Genomic DNA, 23629 nt, shown 5'->3' on the forward strand with positions numbered 1-23629 from the left:
TGGTTTTGCCATAGCTTGCCTGCAATTCTCTGTTATTCCTGAATAAATACTTCTTGCTGGTAAAATAACTGGCCATTTTATTTTTAAGATTAATACTACTACAGGTTAAGAACTTCATTTGATAATCATTTGTACTCAATTAATCAAAACGCTTAGGGAATTGGCTTTCTTCGTTGTTTATATAGGCTTTTTAAAAAATTTTAAAATCTTGTTCTCTACCTAAAACCATCATGACTCTACATGCAATTTCATTGTAAATACCTCTTTATAAAAGATCTATCTTTCTCTTTTCCTAAAATAGCATTACCCTGAATTGGGACTTTGGAATATGTCATTATTTTTGTGACTGATCTCCAGGCTTCAAGCCTCTCTTGACTTCAAGTCACAATCCTAATCCTTCCCCAAAACATTACCTTGGTCAGATGACCCCTGCCTACCAAATGAAGTCTGAATGAGGTCCTTATTAGCCTAGTATTTCAAAGCCTTTAAAATGGTCCCAATTTATATTTCATAGATTACCTCTCCCTAGTTCAATACCACAAATGCATGAAATTTTTCTTAGTTGCTAAACATATCTTTTAACCATTTCAACTGATGTCATTCTCTTCATAAGAATGCTCTTTTTTCTGTCTTATGCTTTTGGAAAGTACAGAAATCCATTTAAAATGGAATCCTTGTGTTGCTTTCCTAAGTTCTGCAGTCAGAAATGATTTTTACTCTTCTAGAGCCTTGTAGCACCCGAATGACTCAACATTATCCAGGACACTAATGGAGCTTCTCATCACTCAATCACATAATAGTAGTCGAAAAAAGATTAGGAGGTTGTTGTTTCCTCGGAAAATAGATTAGTCCATTAGCCAATCGTCTAACCAAATAGTCACATTTTAACTAGTATAATACAGAGAAGGAACAAACTTCTGTTTTAATCAGTAATCATCACATTAGACCTCATACGAACAGCTGTGATTTTATTACTGCTAATAAATAGGAAAAAGGATTCTGCAATTAATATGTTTGAAACTCAAAAAATTCCATAAACACGGTCTACTTGGAACTCTGCCAGCCACTTCCACATATCCTTATTTCTTTCTTATAGCAAATCTTTGAATTAATTATTATTTTCAAACTACAGAGAAAGACACTGAAGCTGAGAGTGGTTAATAATTTTGCCCAAATCACACATTTTAGAAAGTGGCTGGGCCATGGTTCCAGTTCAGATATTCTGACTCCAAGCCTATCTGTCTATTTTATGATTAGAATCCTACCATCCATGCATTAGTATCATGTCCCGGAGGCGGAGAAGAAATGAAGTAGTTGCTTTGCACCTGCAGTTTTAGAGGATGCCAAGGAACAAGGAAGAAAAGGCTCATCATAAACTACTCATCTGAAAGGGAAATTGGCTAATGAATCTTGATATCGGTGTATCTGCTTTCCCAGAAAGGAAGATGTGGAGATGGATGCGAGTGTGGATCAAAGATAAACCTTAGCCACAGTCCAACCATTCTCGTCCACAGCACATGCATAGGAATAGCTGGTAAACATGTGACTCTCTCTCTCTCTCTCTCTCTCTCTCTCTCTCTCACACACACACACACACACTGTGGCATGGGACGTCCCAGATGTCATTACCCAGAGCTCACTCGTCCCTTTCTTAAGGCATCTGAAAATGACATCAAGAAAAAGCTGCAAATCAGCTTGGAAACTACCATGACATTGGAATTATTCGTGAAATCGAAGTTCTCCATAATTATTTTGTTCATGGATCACCATCAGTACAATGTTTTGAGCACACCCCTCCCATTTATAACTTATTCATGTATTTTTAAGTTAGTGTTACTTTACCAATATGCTATGTCTATATATAATATACTATGAATATTTAAAATATAGACAAAGGTAGAAAGTTTTCAGAATCGAGAGAAAATTTTATTTATTTTTATTTTTTATTTTTTAAAGATTTTATTTATTTATTTGACAGAGAGAGACACAGTGAAAGAGAGAATACAAGCAGGGGGAATGGGAGAGGGAGAAGCAGGCTTCCCGCGGAGCAGGGAGCCCGATGCGGGGCTCGATCCCAGGACCCTGGGATCATGACCTGAGCCGAAGGCAAACGCTTAACGACTGAGCCACCCAGGCACCCCGAGAGAAAATTTTAAATAGAGATTTAAATAGAAAATTTTAACATTTTCTTCCTGTCTCGGGCCATACTATTACATATAGTGCCTCTGTGAAAAAATTCTAAAGGATGCCTCTCAGAGGCAGACAGAGCACAGGTAGCAGGGAGCAGGCTGGATTTCATCCTCCATTCTCATCAGCCAGGCACTGGCATGCAATGTGCAATATGCACCACAATTATAAGATCACTAAAACATAGATTATTTTAAGCAATCCTTGAAGGATGCGTATGCCACACTGAAGACACTGAATTAAATTACAACTGTTTACAGAATGCTTTTTCAGGAATGATTTAGATATCTGGAAAGTATCTTGGAAGTGCAAGAAATACATTTAATCGTTTAGAAAAAGTCTCTCTGGGCCCTACCCAAGCCGAGTACTATGCTAAGCACTGGGCAAGCATCTCAAGACTATATTCAGTCTATTTTTCAGGTCAACAGAGACACAAATGAGAGAAATAGATGAGTGATGACAATATTAACAGGGTGCTGGGGCTGCCCAGATGAGGGACACCTGTTCTAGCTTCAGTGAAGTGAAGCCCAGTGAAGGTAAAGTCTAATCGGAGCCCTAAAATAAGAGAAGGAAATGGGGATATGGATTTCAGGCACGGAAAACAGTGGCCGTTCCTGAAGACTTTACTGTTTTCCAGTATTTAGGTTCTAAATAAGACATATGAAAAATAAGGAACTATATAAAAAATAAGGAACTAAATAAGGAACACTAACCCCTTTTCTACAAACCATAAGTGTAATCTTGTGAGAAACACATGAAAATAGGCTGACAAGACAATGTTTGGTGGCATTCATTCAACACATTTACTGAGTACTTAACGATATGCCAGACACCACTCAAGCTTTAGAGAAACAATAATGAGTAAAAATCCATCCCCTGTTTACAAGAAGCTCTAGTGAAAAAAAAAAGCATTCACAAAATAATCATACAATACACATATATTTAAAACCAGGTAATCGTTATACTGTGGAGATGTATAAAAAGAAGATATATCCTAGAGGATCACAGAAGTCTTCCCGGAGGAAGTGGTGTTTGAACTGAAATATGAAGATCTCAACAGAATCAAACAGGGATACTATGGGACAATGACCAGGAATAAGAAGGCAGCAGGTGGCTGAGTAGGTAGACCAATAGGCCTGGGAATGTGCATATGCAAAGGCCCTGTGGAATTGAAAGCAACACATACAGGACTGCAAATGCTTATACAGCTAGAATGTACAGAGAGGAGAGGAAAGTGAAGAAAGCAGAATGAAGCTAAAGCATGAGGGGCAGCCTGTGCAGGGTCACATTGGCCCACTATGAATGGGGGTTTCTATCTTCAGTGCAAGGTCATGAACAAAGAGAGTCCTTCAACCTCTGCAGGTCACATCCAACCCCCCCAACCCCCCCACTTCCCTCCCATCTCTCCTTTCCTTCAACAAACACTGATCAATCATCTACCAGTCTACCACATATGATGCACTATCTAGAATGTTGAGGATACAACCATGAAGAAAACAGGATCTCTGTCCTCATGAAGCTCAGATTTAGAGGAGAAGACAGATTTTAAAAATCTGTAAAATGGCATAAATTATTTCTACCCTGCAGGGTTTCTCTGAGGATCCTGTAAGACTGTATGATCAGATATTTATAAACTGCTATGCTAAAAAAAAAAAAAAAGACTTTTATGAGTTTTCTCTTGGGTCTATTAACTTAGGATGTGGCAGTGAGGCACCCGTGGATTCATAATATAAAACTTTGGAAGTGGAAACTGGAGTACAGATGAGGCAAAGATGAAATAAAGAAATTCTAACCAAGAAAATACAACAATAGCAGCTACTTAAAGCAAACCTGTGTTATGGGTCTGGCACTGTACCTTGCATAAATTTTATTTTTAATCACCTCAAAAACATGAAAGGTAGGTTTTATTACCCTGACATGTGAAAATGAAACCCAAAGAAATAAACAATTCTAAAAGGTTCAGTTTTACACACCTAAACTAAAAGTTGCTATAAAAACAATTTTTGTCTTAGTTCCTATGGTAAAATCAAATGAAAAATTAAAATGTAAGTTCTTAACTGTGGTGCACACTGTTGGCTACTTCCTCACATCAGTCAGCATCCCCTCCTCTTTCTTAATAGAATCCTGATCTGATTCAGTCACCCAACCATCCAAAAGTCCAGAAAGATATCTTAGCACACTTAAAACAATCACAATATGGCATTTCTTTGGCAACCCTTGGTCTAAAGTTATGCACTTCATCTAAGTTGGTTCAACTGATTCAAGAAAGGGATTTAGAATTCATTTGATAGTGGGAGAGATATCTCCTTCCCTTCCTGTTTCCCACTTTCTCTTCCTTTTCTCTACACCTTTCCCCCCCCCTCTCTTTCTCCCACTGAATATGAACCAGGAAGCAGGGAGCCTTAATTAGCACGGATGGCCATTTTGAGACCGGGACAAAGTCGTAGGACAAGCTGACACTGAGGATGGAGAAATAGAAAGAAATTAAAAGCTATGGCTGGACCTACCTCGGCAATTCCTGCTCTGAGAAATAAGAATTTTCCCTATTTGAAGCCAGATTCAGATAGGTGTCAGTTATTTGTAACCAAAAGCATATAACTAAGCTGTTAATCATGACCACCTATTTTCTATACTTAAATGATTTATGTCTCATTGATACATTAAAGAAAACAAGTATCAAAGAGCTTTTCCTGCAGGCATTCACAATAAGCCAGCTGACATGAAATATTATTCTGGGTATAGGATCATCATCCCAGCATTTCAAAAATTTAAATGAAATGTTCTAATTTTCAAGCACACGTAACCGGTAAGGAAACCAGGCCAGAAAGGTGTTTCCCACCAAGCACACTGCTAATAGCAAACCAGAGTTTGAACACCATCTTGTCTGCCACGAAACTTGGCTCTTTTTACTACAGCATGCTGACTCACATGCCATTTTTTAAAATTCTAAAATAAATTAACACAACATGTTCCCATAATAAATATGATGAAACACTAGAACTGCAAGACTTGTTTACCTGAACATCTACACATGCTGTGTTTTTTGTTTCAAATATGAACTATTTAAAAATCACATAGAGTGTTACTTCAACTTTACTCTTTTTTTCAGACTGAATTTTTCTATTTCAATGATAGAAATCTGGCCTGGAGGAAAAGAATGAAAAGTCCTCATTAAGTCTATTTAACAATAAATAGACTTTATTTATGGAGCCCCTACTATGCACCTAACACTACGGTAGGTGCTTTGGGAAGCACAGAAGTGAAAAAGACTTAGGACCTGCCACCAGAAGCTTGAATTCAAGGAGAGGAAGAACACACTCACTGTGCTATAAAACAGCTGTTCCATAAAACTAACGGTGGCATAAGAAGGACTCTGAGGCATGGCTGAAAAGGAGCAGGCTCAGATGAAGCTCTCCCCAAAAAAAGACTCACAGAAGAAAGACACATTGGAGTTCATTATGGTCAGTCCTAAAGTAAGCTCATTTAGCCAACAAGGCAGTTCCAACCATGGGCCAGGACCTCAGGTGGTAGTGAGATAAATAAAATATGCCCCTGCTATAACATCCTCTTGAGATACAAGGCATACTACCAGCAAAAAAGCAGATGGGAGATATTTTGTTAGGCAGCACAGGATAAGGAACAAACACTCCAGAGAAGAAGGCTCATGTGGGCTAGCCTAGTGTGTGAGACCTCTAAATGGAGAGTGCTATTCGCCTGAGGCACTGAGTACATGGGGTCACATTTTCCTCTGTGAAATCAGGTAGGCCTTCCTGGTGGAGGAGGCATGGTCTGGATCTTGGGTAGTAAACAGAAGTTTGCCTGGGGGAAAAAGGCGGAGGAAATATCAGAAGCAAAACTCCAGAGGCTCAAGGACAGCTAACTTACCTGTGTAACTCTTCAAGTACATGGTATAATAAGAAAACATCAGAAAATGAGAATGATCACAGCAGGAGTTTAGACCACAGACACTAGGTGTTAGTACAGCTTTAGAGAAAAATAATAGTTCTGTTATTTACTTACTAGCCCTCTACCTGTCACTGGGACAAATTACACCATCTTTTGGGTTTCAGTTTTCTCATCTGTAATTTGGTTCATATTGTTGAAGACCAAATGAGCAACTATGAATATGAGTAAAGTGCTTGGAAGAGCTCTCTGGTCACGTACTCAATCTATGAAGAACCTAGTTGGGAGTTACTCAGCTGACTTCAACCCTTCCCTCCTCATCACCATCTCTCCCTCCAATCAGAAAATATTTATCTTCGTGGAATGAAGGCTGTATGAGAGTAAGGCACCAAAGTCTCTACATATTTGCTCTATAGGCTGCCTCTAGCAATACACACAAATGTCTCTGTTTAACCTATTACAAAAAAAAAAAAGTGCTTTGATTTGTGGCCAGAAAAATAACAATGGGTAGTACGGTCTCCTGAGTAGTTTCTACAAGCTTCAACTAACTCAAGATTATAGGCAGAGCACACGCCCTCGATGCCAACTTCCAAAGTCCGTCCGCTAAATAGTCTATGGGGCCAGGATCAGCAAAGGGCTGCTTCCCAGAGACTCACCCGTGCCCTACACCGCAGGCCTCATTGCTGACCCCCTTGCCTGCCTTACCCTCCCTCATGCACTTCCCCGTTTCCCAGGTGCCCAGCTGAGCTGTCATGATTCACTGTCTCTGTAGGGCTGGATTTGCTAAGATAAGATAATGGCCTTTTATGTGCAGGCACTGTGAATTCCTCTCCACTCCTTGGACAGGGAAGACAATTTAAGTGGAAAGGAATAAATTGCTGGATTTAATACAGTGACCAAACACAAAAGCCTAATAAAAATGTCAGAAGTACACACTCTAGGATGGCAAAGAATTGTGGAAGTGCACTGAATGATGTACACTGGGCTTTAGCAATTCCTGGAAGGATACAAAGTGACGACATTAAACCAGCTGCCTCAGTTGCTTCCTTTCAAATCAGCCATTTCAACTTTGTAGCCATTTTATAGCACTCTTGTTTTATTTGCAAGTTAAACAAAATCACACAGGCACACAAATGTGTCAAAATATTAGGAAATAATGATACATACTATAAAAGGCATAGAGAAATCTTTTTTTCAGGCTTCCATAAATAGAACAGACACTTTATATCACAGTGAGTAAACTGTTACTAAAAGCCACCCACGTATCAGTGCATATCTTATATTGATATAAGATACAAGAGATATTGATTGAACAAGTTTACTGTTACTCTCTTTAAACATAAACACTATGAAGGGACAACAAATGCAAACATATTAAGAGGTTAAAGCATCAAATGCTCTCTGAGGCTCATGTGTCGTGAAAGATGGCTCTATGGATCCTTCGTACTATCTGCACTTTCCCTTCAGCCGATGAGTATTTGAGTGTCCAGATATGGAAATACTGCTCTACGGTGAAGAGATGGATATGCCCAAGCCCTCAAGGCATGTACAGCCTAGGGAGGTGATTTTGTGAACAAACTAATATTTACAATATAGATATCAAACAATACAAACAACAATTGTATCAAACAATACAATATATAAATATTATATATACTAGACTTAGTCAAATACTTTTAATTTCCTAGGCTAGAGGTGTGTGAATCGATCATGTCCAAAAGTAAGTGAAAACATCTGCATACTGGAAGGTGGCTAGTGTTTGGTCTTTCACAGCCCCATAAGGGAAGGGACCTCCCCCCCCAACCAGGCAGGATGGAGGCACCCTCCGAATGGCAGCAGGGCCTGGGTAGTGGAAAAGCCAGGTATGATTTCAACATTCCAGAAGCAGAACTGGGAAGACAGAGAACTCTGAAAATGGAGAGCTCATGAAGCATGGGAAAAAAGACAGAAGGAAAGAACAAGTAGCTTCTAATGTGTCTCTCTGCATGGTTCAGTTTCCCATTCTAAAACTGGGGTGGCGGTAGGGGGTGGGGGGGGTCTCAGCTAAAAACCAGAAAGCAATGACACATGATTTTAATAGATGATGGCAAGTGTTTGGTAATTTTTCTTCAACCAATTCAAGAAATGTTTGATTTATAAAAAATATTTAACATCCATTGAACTCTGTGGCAGGTGCATTACATCTTCTAATCCTGTCAAGGACTCTCTGACATTGATGTTTTAATTATCTCCAACTTAAAGAAGAAGATACTGAGTTAGAGAGGTTAAGTAAAGTGTTCCCAGTCACACAGCCAGGAAGCTTGGAAGCTAGGATTCAAATTCTGGCAGACTGTTGCAAAGCTTATATTCACTCATTCAACCAATATTTCTCGTGCATCTACTACCATTCTCTGCCTTTGTGGAACTTGTATTTTAATTGGGAGAGAAAGACAACCAAATAAATAAATAGAACATACAACATGATAGTGATGATGGAGCCTAAAGAGAAAAAGAACATGGAGAAGTGGGAAGAGAGGGTTAGGGTACTGAGCTTACTTAGGCAGAGGGAACCTAAACTATTACAAAACACATTCTATTTTATGCTTTTAATAAAATCCAGAAAGTAAATGTGTTTGTAAATACTGGATAAGATGTAAAGTAAATTATTTTATTAAACCCATTTAATATCAGGCTTTGAAGTAGTTTTGTTTTAGCCATACCATGGTATTTTCTTTGAAATCCCTCAATATTTAATTAAGAATTGGCAGTCAAAGTAGCATTCCATGGAACTAAGAGAAGGGACCATAATTTTCAGTACAGATCAGTATAAGATCCTATCAGATATATGAAAAAAGTTGTCTTAGGAGATTTATAATACTATTAATTCTTTTTTCCTTTTATTGCTGTCTCTAACCCATCATATCTAAGTTGTTTTGTCATTTAGTCCCAGAGAGATAGGTTTTGGAAAGAAATACTGAACAAATGAAATTGTATGTTGATTCAAAGTCCATTGATCATCCACAAGTTGTACCTAAAACATTTTAAAAACTACTTTTAGAAAAGCAGTCATTCCTCAGAAAAGCTACAGATTGTTGTTGTTATTTGAATTAATTGGTATAAATGGGGGAAGGATGGTAAGAGGGGGATATAGTCAAATAGCTTTGTCAAATAACTTTGAGAAGCAAATTTTTAAACATTAAACAGATTTCTTTACTGCGTGATACCCTGTAGATAAATATACAAATGTACATGCAGTCACCAAGGGGATAGGACTTTCATTATTTTCCAACACATTTGACCACAGAATACATTTCTCTTAGATCACTGGAGAGCACACATTAGGAATCGCTGTTTTGAAATATAGTAAACATAAAATAATCAGTGTAGAAATAAATACAAGGCACTAAAGTAAAATATGCTTGAGAACTGGGGAAAACAACTATACTTATAAAACATGTAAACCTGAATCATCTTATAAGAATATAACAAAAGTAACTACCTTGCAATAGACATCACATTCATGATATGGATATAACATTTGGAAATAACATATTTATCTACAGCTTAATAGTTTCAGCATACTCAATTTATAAAAATAAACCAATATCTGGATTTTCTTGTTGTTTTAAACCACTTTGTTCTCTTTAAGTCAATGTACAGTTTCCGAACAAGAAGGAGAATAAGATTGTCTATTTTAAAAACATTCTGTTAATATTTATAGTTCTTCTTTACCCCTCTGTCATACTTAGTTCAAGCTTTTATCTGATTTTCATCTAGTATCCCATCTTAGGACAATAGAAAGATGTCTGATAACTCAGAAAAGAACAAAAAGTAACGTTGGTAATAGTTGGGCTTCCCTGTAAGACTGAAAAGAATGAAGAAAAATTCTTTCCATACACCCTTAGGTGAAAACTCTTGCCCTGAAATATGATAATTGATATATGTCATGATTTTTCAAGTAATTATTATAACTACAAGTGTTATTCTTGTTCACACAACTTCACTTTTTTAATCACACTATTTGCCACAGTAATTTCCCGCATCAAGTAAATTCCAGGGGATTACATGGTGGGTGGGGAGAGGAAAAAAGGTATTTCCTTTTATCAAATGTAACTATGTTGCTTTCTCATTCCATCACGTTCCCATGTAATAACAGAAGAATCCAGGGTGGTCACTTGGAGTACCTGATTAACAACTTTCCTTGAAACTATTAATTAGGTGTGGAATTCATTCCGCTTAAAGACAGGGAAAAAAAACCATACCAACTCAGAAAGTGAGCTCGCCTTTTGGAAAAAGACTCCAGATTTCAGTTGCCTTCAGGGTATTCAGGTTCTATACCTTCTATGCTCCTCAAAAGGTCAGGGAAATGTCCAGGGTGCACAATGCATTTACTAGGCAGAATTATAGACAATGATGGCTCTTACTCTCAAACCTGTTACAATCAAAAGCTGATAACACAAACAAGAACATAACCTGCATCAACCAATGCCAATTTCTCCTTTGATTTGCCTTGTTTGATTTTTAACTCATCTCTTCATGCTACCATTAGTGATGTTTGAAAGGCGGGTGATTATTGAAACTACTTCAATTGTACACCACTATCCTCATATTGAGGGATTACCATGTATCAGGATAACCATTTAATAACACATAATCATAAAATCTCCTTTAATTGTTTTTTTTTTAAAACCTAAGCTTTCAAACAATTCACATTTAATACCAAAGCCATGCAAAATATAAGCAGGCTGTATTTATCTAGAAAAGAAACTGCCTTTATTTTTTAAATTGCTAATAGGGGAGAGAACAATCTAGAAATCACTCATCCACAATATAATTATCTAATTCCTGGTTTATTACCATGAATAATTCCACCATCATAATTCTTGCAAGTCCTGTGAAGAGTTTCCTATACATTTTTTGAAAAAAGAGCTAGAATTATGGAATATATTTCAATCTCCTTCCCTTCTCTGCATTATGTTTGAGCATCCCCTAGAGACCAGGAAGTCTGTGCTAGGTTCTGGTGATAGGATGGTGAACACACCAGATGTGGTCACTCTCTTATCTGACTTACTATACACTTTTATAAGCAAAGAAACTCATCTTCAGAAAAAGAAATCAAGTACCTCTGCTCAGTATCTGCAGCTGGTGGTGACCAAAAGAGCTAAGAATGTAACTAGGATATCTTCTGACTTCTGATCCAGTGTTCTCTTCACAACACAATATATTTCATTCCAAGTTCAAGCTGTTGTTAATCTTTTTCAGGCTTAATTTCCAACAAGCATTCAGTTGGAAAGTACTGATTAAGCAACCTACACTAGGCTAGATCCTATAAGTAAAACATGACACAGGGTTCTCTGTTAACACACACATTATGATTAAAGAATAATATGTAACCACATATTATAGGACACAGAAAATAACAGTTTTAAAAATAAAACAAAAATAAAAATAACATAAAATATATAACATTTACTGGTATATCAAGCATCCTACTAATCCTTGTTTATTTAGCGAATAATTTACTCAATACAGCACTTCCATAAGGTAAATTCTATTTTCCTCCCTTTTTTTACACAAGGGGAAACTGAGGCACGGGACAGGTAATTGAATGACATTCTCAAGGCTACACATTAAGTGATTCACTCCTATGCAGTCAACAATCTATAGTCATAACCACTATCTTATAATCAATGATCATTGGGATGTAACTTACTGAAGCAGTTGAGAAGGGTTTCATAAAGGAGGTGAGGCTTATTATATGAACAAGTAAACTATGCTACTCTAAATTGGAGGCAAGAATGGAGGCCAGAAATGTGCTGAGAACTTCCAGCGAGTAACCGCAAAATCAGCTTGCCCAGGATATAGCGTGCAAGCTATGATAGCAGGTATAAAGTGAAAGAAGTAATATAGAACTAAATTATAATTGGTCTTGAAAGACAGGCAAGAAAGTTTTATGCGAAAGAGAAGTTAATTTTAACTCACCCAATCCCTGTGGAGTAGGATACAGAGTATTTCTAGGTATCCTATCTCCCAATCTCATTATATGCAATGGTTCCAATAGAATAACTATCAAATATATTTGTTACAGCATAATCGTTTGTATTTATTTATTTATTTATTTAATTTATTTATTTTAATGTTTTATTTATTTATTCATGAGAGTCAGAGAGAGAGAGAGAGGCAGAGGCAGAGGGAGAAGCAGGCTCCCCGCCTAGCAGGGAGCCCGATGCGGGACTCGATCCCAGGACCCCAGGATCATGACCTGAGCCGAAGGCAGATGCTTAACCATCTGAGCCACCCAGGCGCCCAATCGTTTGTATTTAGAACAGTTATTCCTATTTTTTAAGAAGCAAACTTGGCGACTTTACCTGTAATAAATCCTAAGATCTTTCTTTTTATTTATTAGTCAGGGATTCCAAATAGTTAATGTATAAACCTTAACACTGACTTTCTCAATATAAGAGCATAACATTGCCTTTTTTTTTTAGCATAAAAGCAACATAATTATCTATGTTAAGTGAAATGTCCTAAAACTTCCTTAAATTTCTAGTCCTCAAGCATTGTGAACATTCACAAAATGCTTATGATTCTCTACCTCTCACTGATAGCTATCCCCACTTTCCAAACACACACACACACACACACACACACACACACCCCACAAGCACACAACAACACCTGGTTGGCTTGGAACAGTTATTAGTATAATGAACTATATCATTTAGAATATACTAGCTATCCAATATGTTAAATAACCAAAATTTGTTACCTCTCTCTTTCTCTTTCATAATTTTAACTTCTGAGCATTTTGTGTCTTGCAACTACCTCAATCTAAAAGGTGGATCCTTATGTGGAAGAAATACAATTTAAGCAATATTCCTACTTGTTGGTTTTTGTTACTCGACTCTGGGTGGAGAAGGAGCTTTGAGAAGAAAAAGATCAATGTGGGTTAAAAAAAAAAAAAGAGTAAAGTTTTGGAGAAAAGCTGAAATTTGATAGAAGGAGAACATATAACCTTGTAGAAAGTGCTCATACTATGTTCAGCAGTTATTTTGTGAATGTAATTCTTGGCTCAAAGCAGGGCTTTCTATTAAGAGATTTTAATAACATTCAATCCTTCTTGCACTCTTTTACCATGAGTAATACAGAAAACAGGTTTTATCCTGAGGCATCTGAATTTAAACTTTTAAAAGAGGAATAAACATGTTTAGTTTCAATATGAATAAAAGTAGTGTCCCTAGAAAAACTACACTATAACAGCACATTTATTTCTGGAAAAATAAAGAAAGATTTTACTTTAACAGCAAATAACTGTAAATAATTTTTAAAGTTTCATTTATCTGATTATGCAGTTGCATATACAGATAAAATGAAAAGAGTTAAGATATAAAGTCTAGTAATACTTTTAGAAAAACTACTGTGAGTGAGCAGCTGCCCTTGGCCCTACATATCATATTTTCCAAATGTTATCAGTTTGCCTCAAAACATTCCTTTTAGGTAACTGTTTTTTATAAAAGATCAAAAATAAATTAAGGAATTTGATAACATCTAATCTTTTCATAATTAATGAAGTGCATCTGAATTTTCATATTAATGGTGTCATTCATCCTGTCTACCCGTAAACTTTTTTATCTGAATATAATAATGAGACCTTTTTCCCCATATAATTTGCTTGCTTGTGATTACGTACTTTGACCCCAATTCTTAAAATAATGTAACTACAGCAGTGGCTTAAAAGATGTAAAAATTTGTATAATTAGTAGGCTAAACATATTTAAACTTCTTACAAAAAACTAATGGGCAATTTCAGATGTTTTGCAGTAGAAAGTGTAGACTATAAATAATATTTAAATGTTACACGTTGACACAAAAATAGTGTTTAATTAAGACATATTTTTAATATATTAGTCTAGAAACCTTTTCAATAAGCACACCAGATTTAAAATGTAATTTAAATTAATATTTTAGAAAAAGGGGTCAAGGTTAAACTGTTTGTCTTTCTTAAAAAGTTTATAATGTCTTTTGTGTCCCTACTTACAAAAAGAAATCTCAATGAAACTTGGATATTAAAACCTCCCAGGAAACTAACAATAAAAGCTGCTAAGAATTTCACAAGTTTTTTTTTTCCCTTAGGTGTTAATTAAATGATCATTTAACACTGCAATGTAAACACAACATTTTCATCTCCTGACAGCACAGCCTATTATAAATCCGGGGTAATAAAAGTCTTGGTGTTAACGCTCTGAACCAAGTTCCCACCACACTCTAAGATGCCTTGTCGTGTCTAAGGTTAAGCATCTAGACACAAAACAAAGCTTGCGCCTACTCAACTTCCAGTCCAATTTTCCCATCGCCCAGTGACCTAGGTAACACTTTGAGCAATAAAGAATAAATTTAATTTCTCCAGCATTTTGTGAGGATTAGGAACAATTGTTGGCTTGCAATGACTTTTTATCCTTGGATTCTTTTTCCTCCAGAGCATTCCTCCGGTCCTAAAAGAGAATTCTGATGGTTTAAGACATAGAACAAACAGAACTTTAAATTAGGCTTTTTTCAATCAATTGGAACTGTTGGAGGGGAAGCAATCAACCTTTCTCTGTGCTGTTCTCAGCTATTCACATACTTCAAGCTTTAATCTTTCACTAGTAGAAGAAACCTATCATGAAGGGGTAAAGCTATCTTTTCCCATTCTGTTTCCAGACGTATTTATTTCTCTTTTCTTTAAGATTTTTTTTTAAACACTTAAATCAAGTTGCCATACTTAGCTGTACACATCCATTTGGGGGAGATTTCAAGAGGCGCAGATGTTCTCTTAATAACATTTCACACAGCCATGTCGTACCCTACGCCACGGGTGTTGCCACCAACAGGAATTTTTACTTTTCATTGCTTCCTTCTCTAGAATTTAGTTTTTAAGGGGGGGGGGGGCACGTCTTCCCAAAAGTTTCTTATACAGATCACAATTTATCAAATATTCATCACAACTTTTCAACTTCCTATGGAGAATTCAGAGACAACAATTAACTTGGTTATGGTGACAGGTAATAAAGAGGATACACATCACATTGCCTCTGCCTGCAAAACTTATGTACATGTGAAAAGTATTGGAGTTATAATAAAAACAAAACAAAACAAAAATAGCTTCTGGCTCAGATCTACTTCATTATCAAATACTGTTTAAATCCAGAGTGCTAAGCGATTTGCAATTTGCACTGCATTTTGACATATGTTTAATCTAAAAATGCACTTACAATCACATATGCAGTTTATGTAAAGATGACAGAATGTTCCACGGATCACATCATATTTGCATATTACAAGATCAATGGGTTAATTATCTTAGATTGTTTTAAAGATTGAAATTTTAATTAGCAATAAAAATGTTCTTTAGTAACATGTGCAAATCTTCTTGATAACTTTTGGAACAGTTAACCCATAGTTTAAGGAGTTTACACAGTTATTCGAACTAATTCATACTTTTACTTCATTTATTTAGGAAAAAACATCATTAAAACAACCACCCAAATATGTACATTAACACTAGTTTCTGAGTCACAGTCTCTGTTCCTATAGCTAATTCATTTTATATAGGAATTTTAAAACCACATGAATCATCAACTGGGAGAGGGTAAGAGATCTCATTAAGAACATTCTGGCCTTAATGTACCTTGTGTGGCCAAGTAAGGAGAAACAAAATGATGCAAGTGCAAATTTTATGTTAATTTGTAGTGGTAAAAAAATTAATGTGGCTATGCTTATATATGTGTTATTACACTGAGAATAACTGCAAGGCAGAGGTGAAACAGAACAAGGAGATTTGCTGACTATGGGCAAGTTGCAAAGACATCTGTGTGACTATTATTTCATCTTACTTTTCAAGGCAAGATAATAATCATACAATACAATTTCTATCATATTGGAAAGTTGGCAATGTTCTTTTGAATACAGAATCTATAGTATGACTTGAAATATCCCCATGAGGAAAATATGATCATTCCCATTTTAAAGATAAGGAAACTTGACTCCAGAGGTGTCACCTGTTTTCCAAAAATAGCAGAGTTGCTAATATCGGAGTAGGTATTTAAACACTAGTGCTTTATGTCCCCTCTCTTATGCTATAAATTAATTGATTTCAGTGTCTTAAAACCTAATGTAAATACATTAAAATTAGCTAAATAGAACTAAAATCTTATGGATACTTATTCCTAGAATTATTTATGTAAACTTCAGTCACTGAATTATATAACCTTGAGACTGCAGTGGCATTTTTATGATTTACCACCAAATTTTAAAATATTGCCCTGATGATGTGTATTGAAAAATGTATTTTTGACATGAAAACCATAAACTTAAGGGGTGCCTGGGTGGCTCAGATGGTTAAGCGTCTGCCTTCGGCTCAGGTCACGATCCCAGGGTCCTGGGATCGAGTCCCGCATCGGGCTCCCTGCTAGGCGGGGAGCCTGCTTCTCCCTCTGCCGCTGCCTCTATCTCTCTCTCTGACTCTCATGAATAAATAAATAAAACAAACAAAAATTAAAAAAAATAAAATAAAAAAAACCCCCCATAAACTTAAATTCAGGTGTCAGCAAACACAACCACTCTTGAGGAACTAAGTTTTAATTTACATATCACAGGTCAGATGTTAGCAATGGCTGAGGCCCACAAATACCACATACCAGCATCTATCACAGTCTTCTCCAAATTCAAACTGGCCTACCATCAGTACTTGTTGGTGGAGATAAAAACATTTACATTTGAGAAAGCAACCATTTAAACAAGTACACTGGCAGGGGAAAGATTCTTGCACTTGATGCAATTAATTATGCTGTGGATTTCGCACTCGCAGAGTATATTCTGTGGGTGGGCATCTGCAGAAACCTACCAACTTCTGACTTTCTTCAGCAGCAAACCTTCTACTTGTAATCTCTTTGAAATAAAGCTATCAGCATGGGGCCCGGCAAAAATCTCAAGTACGATGTTAATCTTCCTTGCGTTTATAACTTCTAAATCATAGGATTACATGTGGATTTTATTTTATTTTTTTAAGATTTTATTTATTTGACAGAGAGAAACACAGCGAGAGCAGGAACACAAGCAGGGTCAGAGGGAGACGGAGAAGCAGGCTTCCCGTGGAGCAGGGAGCCTGATGCGGGGCTCGATCCCAGGACCCCGGTATCATGACCTGAGCCGAAGGCAGACGCTTAATGACTGAGCCACCCAGGCGCCCCTACATGTGGATTTTAAAACAAAATCAAAAGTAAGTCCTACTTAATGTCGCACCTCTTTTCTTCATGTCAAGTGGTAATGGCTAATATCTGTGTATCAAGGCTTTTGTCTATCTACTTAAAAACAAACCTTTGGTTATCTAATAGGAATCTTTTGAAATTAAATGGTCCTCCTATATCTCTATTCTTTAAATGGTAAGAACAGAGTCCCTTGGGCCCAATAATAATAAGTCATTAATAAGATACTGGACAAAGAATGGGACCTGCTGTTTTAATCAAGGACAGTGAACGTGTCTCTAAGTTTTATCTCACGTACGGGTTCCTGGTTTTCAAAGTCAATCTGTTCCCCTTTGCAAAATATCGGTATTAACAGCGCAGAGAGTGTGTCCTTGCACCGAATGGTAACACAGTGACACGACCTCTGAGGAACTTTCCCCCTCTGCACACCAAGCCCTTCGGCAGCCGCAGCAATGGAAAGCATCATGGCAGCTCACTAGATGAGTAATGATGTGGATCCGGCCGGACAACAGTAACCGTAGCAACTGTAACCTGCAATTCCTGCACAACCACTGTCGGATTTATTGTGGCAGGGGCCAAACAGGCCCAGAGTAAAACGGAGCAGGAAACTATGGCACCTGACACCTCTAGGGGCCCACACTTGAATCAGAGCTGGCAGAAATTAATTCAAGAGGAATTTTGACAGGGGCTCTGCCGCTTTCATCCCTGGATACATGAATCCTACGAGACTAACTTACATAGTGTTCTAGAAATGCAGTATTATATTAAGTTAACGAATATTATGCGTAAGTGAAAACTGGGTTGTTTTTATTTTGCTGTGTCTACCAAAACCCTCCAAGGTTTAGGGGACTAAACATTTCATTAGCCAAGTTACCCTTTAAGTTTAATTTGGCTCTCTATTATTCATAATGCCTTCCCAGCGTTAACTGTTTGCTCATTCACATTACAAACCCTGAGCCCAACAGAGATTTAATTCAATACATCAAACACTTACTGAGAGGTTTCTAAAGGTCAAGCCTAATACTAGACCCTGGGGACATAAAAACACAAAACAAAACAAAACATGTTTTCATAATAAATGTATGTCAGCATTTACACGCATAATCATAGAAAAAGAAAACTAGGTTAATAATAACCGACAAGTTTACTAGTGGTTATGTCTGGATGGCGGGATAATGAATAATTTCCGCTTCCTCTTTTCTATTTTTCTGAATCCAAACCTTTTTAATATGAGGATACGTTACTCTCATAACTATTAAAAACCAAAAATAAACACTAAAGCTCCTTCTATGGGACGAGACGAAAGGCAAATAAAGACAGCCTCACTGTGTATTTGTTCTACTTCACAAATGCATTTTTACCATAATAAAACAAAAATTTGTTTTCTTCTAAAAAAAAAGGCACGATTATTATTATCAGAAACAATTTTGAGCATCTGAGATCTTATCTGACAACGACTGTGACCTGACCAATCAAATTAAGTGGTCAAAATCTATTTGTCTCAGGTAAGTAGTCACTAGGCCCTAAAAAGAGTCCCTGAGTTTAAAAATACTATTTATAATGTTAGATAATTTAAAGGTTCCAAAGCTCACTGGGGAATAATAAATGCCACTTGTGAACCAGAAATAAAAAGGTTTCATTCAAAGAAGTAGAGAAAATGGATCACTGGGACTCATGCATTTAATTTCATTTGTTAGTCTTGTTTTGTTTCAGTAGATACAAGTGAAAAATGAGTTTCCGCAATACGCCTTGGATACTTAAACTTATGTTAGAAGTCTGGGTAAATATAATGATACTCAAAGAAATAAACTGAAAACCACAAAACAAATATTTATAACCAAATGTTCGACCGCAGTAGTACCAATGAAATTCCTCTCTAACGAGCCTGGATTGGTAGCTGCAAACTCAAGTTAAAAAAGTGTGAATCACTCACTGGTAAATCACTTTAAGGTTACATTTATCGGGAAGATTTGTTTATGCTACTTATATATATAATTGCCACTCATAAATTTCAATCAATCACGATTGCCCATTTCAAAAGTCACTAAAATCTCAGACAGTTAACCAGCTCCAGATTGTTCCAAAAATAATCTTCTCCACTCTTAAATTGATAATAAAAATGCAATGCCGGTTTTGGAGGAGGAGTAAAAGGGAGAATGGCGTTTCTACGTAAGTTAAGGAAACTGTGTCCTGTCTCTTTTAACCTCCAACCTATAGCCCTTTACTTTCCCTTTACTTACACTTTCCATCTGTCAACAAGTGCTTGTAATTTTATTACACTGTCCTGTAGTTTATGCAGAGTTGGTATTATTTTACAGAGTTCTGTTAATGGACTGGATAAATGGTAATGCTATTTAAACTAGTCTCCTGCTCCAACAAACACAGCTGCAACTGTACTACTATTTCTGAGCAAACATCTTGACCTGAACATGTAGTGCTTTCTCAACCCGTCCAAAGAGAAATTGGAGCAGACAGCAAAGGAAAAGCATATTTGGCCTCTAGCAGCAATCAACCGTGTCAAATCATAATTCATATACAGCGTACCCTCTTTTTCTTTTATATTGCACTTAGAGTCCAAAAAAAGCATGTGTGCTTCTTCACCCGGCATCTCATTTTCAGCCAGGAGTCAAATGGTGATTATTTGTTAAAAAGTGCAAAGAAAATCTGCATAATGTCCAGTACATCGGACTAGTTTTAATCTAAGTAAATAATGATAAAAATCAGACATCAGTATAGTATGAGCTACCCATTAAATAATCTAGTAAACTTCTTCACTAGTTATATACTAGGATAACAAGTATTAAATAAGGTTAAAATATTAACTGGTACAGTAAGTTAGAAAAAGAAACAGAGATACTAATGAGAATTATGCAACAACTGATAAAGAGAAAATAAATTATAAATTTGTTTCTTTCACAAATTCTAGATGTATCTGTCTCTACTAAATTATCTAGCAGGGCAATTATGGATTGCTTAATTTGTATATGCAACAACCAGCCAAATACCTTCCCTGCCCCGACATATTTTCTTTATTATTTATCAGAAGTCCTTTGTTCTGTCACTTATCCTTCTTGTGAAAGAAAGATTCATTTTTCCTTTTTTAAATTTTTTTTAAAGATTTTATTTATTTATTTGTCAGAGAGAGAGAGAGCACAAGCAGGGGGAGTGGCAGGCAGAGGGAGAAGCAGACTCCCCACTGAGCAAGAAGCCTGATGCGGGACTTGATCCCAGGACCCAAGTCATGACCCAAGCCGAAGGCAGCCGCTTAACTGACTGAGCCACCCAACCATCCCAGAAAGATTCATTTTTCAATGAACGTTTTAGAGGACATTTTTGTTTGTAGATTTATGCACATTTTTCCATCTGTTAGAACATTTGTTTCGGGTGAACTACTAGGCACCTATATCACATGAAGAAAAATCTGAACTTGAATCCCTCCTCTTGGAAATTACACTGGCCAGGCAATTAGGCTCACAAGCTTTTGTTCCTTTATTTATTAAACACATTTAATGGTGTTTTTTAATCCAATTAATTAATCCAATTAATCATAAAAAAGTGGTCACATGTAGTTTATAACTTATCCTCTCAAGAGAAGTATCATTGGTAACAATTCACTAAATCTAATTCAGGTGGGACAACAGTGCCTCAACTCAAAAGAAGATTCCTGACGTGAGGATGCAGAAAAAAATTACACCACTATGTTTCACATGTATTTAGTGCTTATGTCAGGTGTTAATTCCCAGTCAATATTAAACATTAAGCCATCAATCTGTAACTTTGGGAACATCAAAGCATTCGAGTCCCTCTTGCCACTAACCCTAAGAAATAAAACTTTATCTTCCAAAACTACCCAGAGGAAATCATTTGAGCCAAACAGGTAAATCATAACTCTGAATGCATTTTCTAGCTGCCCATTGTCCCATTTTTTTACATGCTTTTAATTAACTAGAAAATACTGCCTGAGAGTTTTATGGGTTCTATTTCTATAATTTACTTCTTGAAGATGTCAGTTCTCTCTTCACACAGTGGCTTCCTAAAGTTACAAAATCACAACAACATAAAAGACGAAATCTGTTGGTCCACTATATGATATTGTCCAAGAGGAAAAAATGATCAACAGAATATAATTTGCTGATAAGAGAATTCTGCACTGGATTACACCACCTGAAGCCTCCTAAGAAAATTAATCCAAGGGCGCCTGGGTGGCTCAGTTGGTTAAGCAACTGCCTTCGGCTCAGGTCATGATCCTGGAGTCCCTGGATCGAGTCCCGCATCGGGCTCCCTGCTCGGCAGGGAGTCTGCTTCTCCCTCTGACCCTCCCGACCCTCCCCCCTCTCATGTGCTCTCTCTCTCTCTCAAATAAATAAATAAAAATCTTTAAAAAAAAAAAAAGAAAATTAATCCAAGTACTTCTAGACTAAAAACCACATATTCTTGTTCCTCAGAGACAGTGTAGAATTTTCCCTTCTTTAGCTTAATACTTTTAATTGTAGATAACAGTCATTCATTTAAGTTATATTTTCATAGCTACATAGAAAATGTAAAATTACCTAGACTGGTGTGGATTGCTTTTCTATGGACACTCAGCAAAGTGGTAGTTTCATATGCCTCATTGTACACTAGGCTTCAGTCTCCTCAATCACAAAAACTTAAAGCACAAAGTAGAATGACTCTTAAAACCATCTCGGTGGCCCTTCTTGGAAACTAGGCAGAAATATTTAAATATAAGTGTCAACTTACATACATATATATAATCTTTATAATAGCCTAGATCCTATTTCCTTGGTCAAAATAGTCCTTACGGAATTCTTACTTAAAGTCAATCTTCAGGTTTCTTCTTTGATTTTTTTTTTTTTTTTAATTTACTTAAATTGAGCCAGTTAACCAGCAGGGAGCGCAAGAAGGAGAAATCCTGCCAGGTGACTTTGGCTGTCCTTAGAGGAACAATACCAAGAAGGTCAAACTCTAGAGAGGAGACGGCGTGTGTTAGCTGGCTGCACATTTGCCCACTGGGACAGTTCTGTCTATAGTGAGCTAAGGCATCAGGAGGACCTAACAAAGATCCTGGCCACAAGGCAGGGAGGGCTGAGAAGACAGTCCTCCTCCTTCTGGAACTGATAACAACAATATTGAACTAACAGGCTATGATGAAGCCAAATTCGGAAAAAAGCAACATGCTCACTTTCCCTACAAACACGAAGCTACAGGACATCCCCATCATCCCGGTGGGAGCCATGCTGAGCACTTTATTCTGTATATCCCAACAGTTTTGTCACAACGTCCATGAACATCAATAATCATTGTTATTTATTTTTCCAACACTTTGTAGCTTATCTCCCATCTGCACAAAATCATTCATATGGTGGAAAATCTCATTTTAAAAGCTTTTGAAAATGTGTTTCCACTATTACATATTAGGTCAGAGAACAAGCATTCCAGGGAGGAAAAACTAATTTTGCCTAAAACTCATGTTATGCTCCTTCCAAAGAAGTATTTCCGTTAACAGTCTAGGAAGTATTTGTTGGGAAACCTTTACAGTCACTCCTATTGCAGAGTTTGGAACTCTGGCTTTAAAGGGAACATTTAAGAGGAAATTTACAGCCCTCTTTAAATACCTTATAATAATATTTCCAGACTAATAAACACCACCCCAGTACAGAAACAATGTCAAGAAAGCTGACATTAAGAACCCTAACTTTACAAGAAAACACCGCCACACTTCCTCTGAAGAGGAAGTACAGTGGCAATTTTCCCCTTCAGAACTTAATCAGAAGTTTCCATGAAGAAATAAGGTAAATCTCCTCATTATCACATAACCCAGAAAGAATAATACAATTACGACGACGCATACATAAACCACTAAATGCTAACCAAATAAAACAACGGGAACCACTGGAAAACCAATCATAAATTTCCATAAGACAAAAAAAAGGCAAACTTTTAATCCATTAATCTATCGGTGAATAGATTCCAGGAAAGCCCAAGGAAACAGATCCAAAATACATTTAATAAAATACAAGGTACTACACAAAGCAACAATAACTATTTCTGTCTTACTTACAGCCTGTACAGCTTCGAAGTCCCAAGAAACAGCAACTCAGGAAACAGCTGAAGGTGATTTCTGTTTAAACGCCTTTGGAGAAAAACAAAAACAAAGCGTATGTTACACAGAAAATACCCAACAATGAGTCTGTGATTTGGTCGTGTCATGCCTCATCCTGTATTTCGGGAAAGAAAGAAATGACATTCAAAAGAAATAAAGCATTGCAAATCAGAAGTTGCTTACACCTTTTGTTACCTGACTCTTTAAAAGCAAT

General features: G+C 36.7%; 1 protein-coding gene across 5 annotated transcripts in view; it reads right to left on the reverse strand.

The window, feature by feature from the left end:
- SLIT2 (slit guidance ligand 2) overlaps window positions 1-23629 on the reverse strand; it is a 364058-nt gene that overhangs the window by 324890 nt on the left and 15539 nt on the right. For all 5 annotated transcript variants that reach the window (XR_004679286.1, XM_035005227.1, XM_035005226.1 and 2 more), the window contains one exon: window positions 23374-23445. Coding sequence is in view for 4 of the 5 variants with exons in the window: in XM_035005227.1 (XP_034861118.1) it covers window positions 23374-23445 (72 nt within the window). In the remaining variant the exon portion in view is untranslated. The remainder of the gene's footprint in view (window positions 1-23373; window positions 23446-23629) is intronic.

Source organism: Mirounga leonina, unplaced genomic scaffold, assembly GCF_011800145.1.
Source record: "Mirounga leonina isolate KUSES-001 unplaced genomic scaffold, KU_Mleo_1.0 Mir_129, whole genome shotgun sequence".
In the NCBI taxonomy this organism is placed as follows: Eukaryota; Metazoa; Chordata; class Mammalia; order Carnivora; family Phocidae; genus Mirounga; species Mirounga leonina.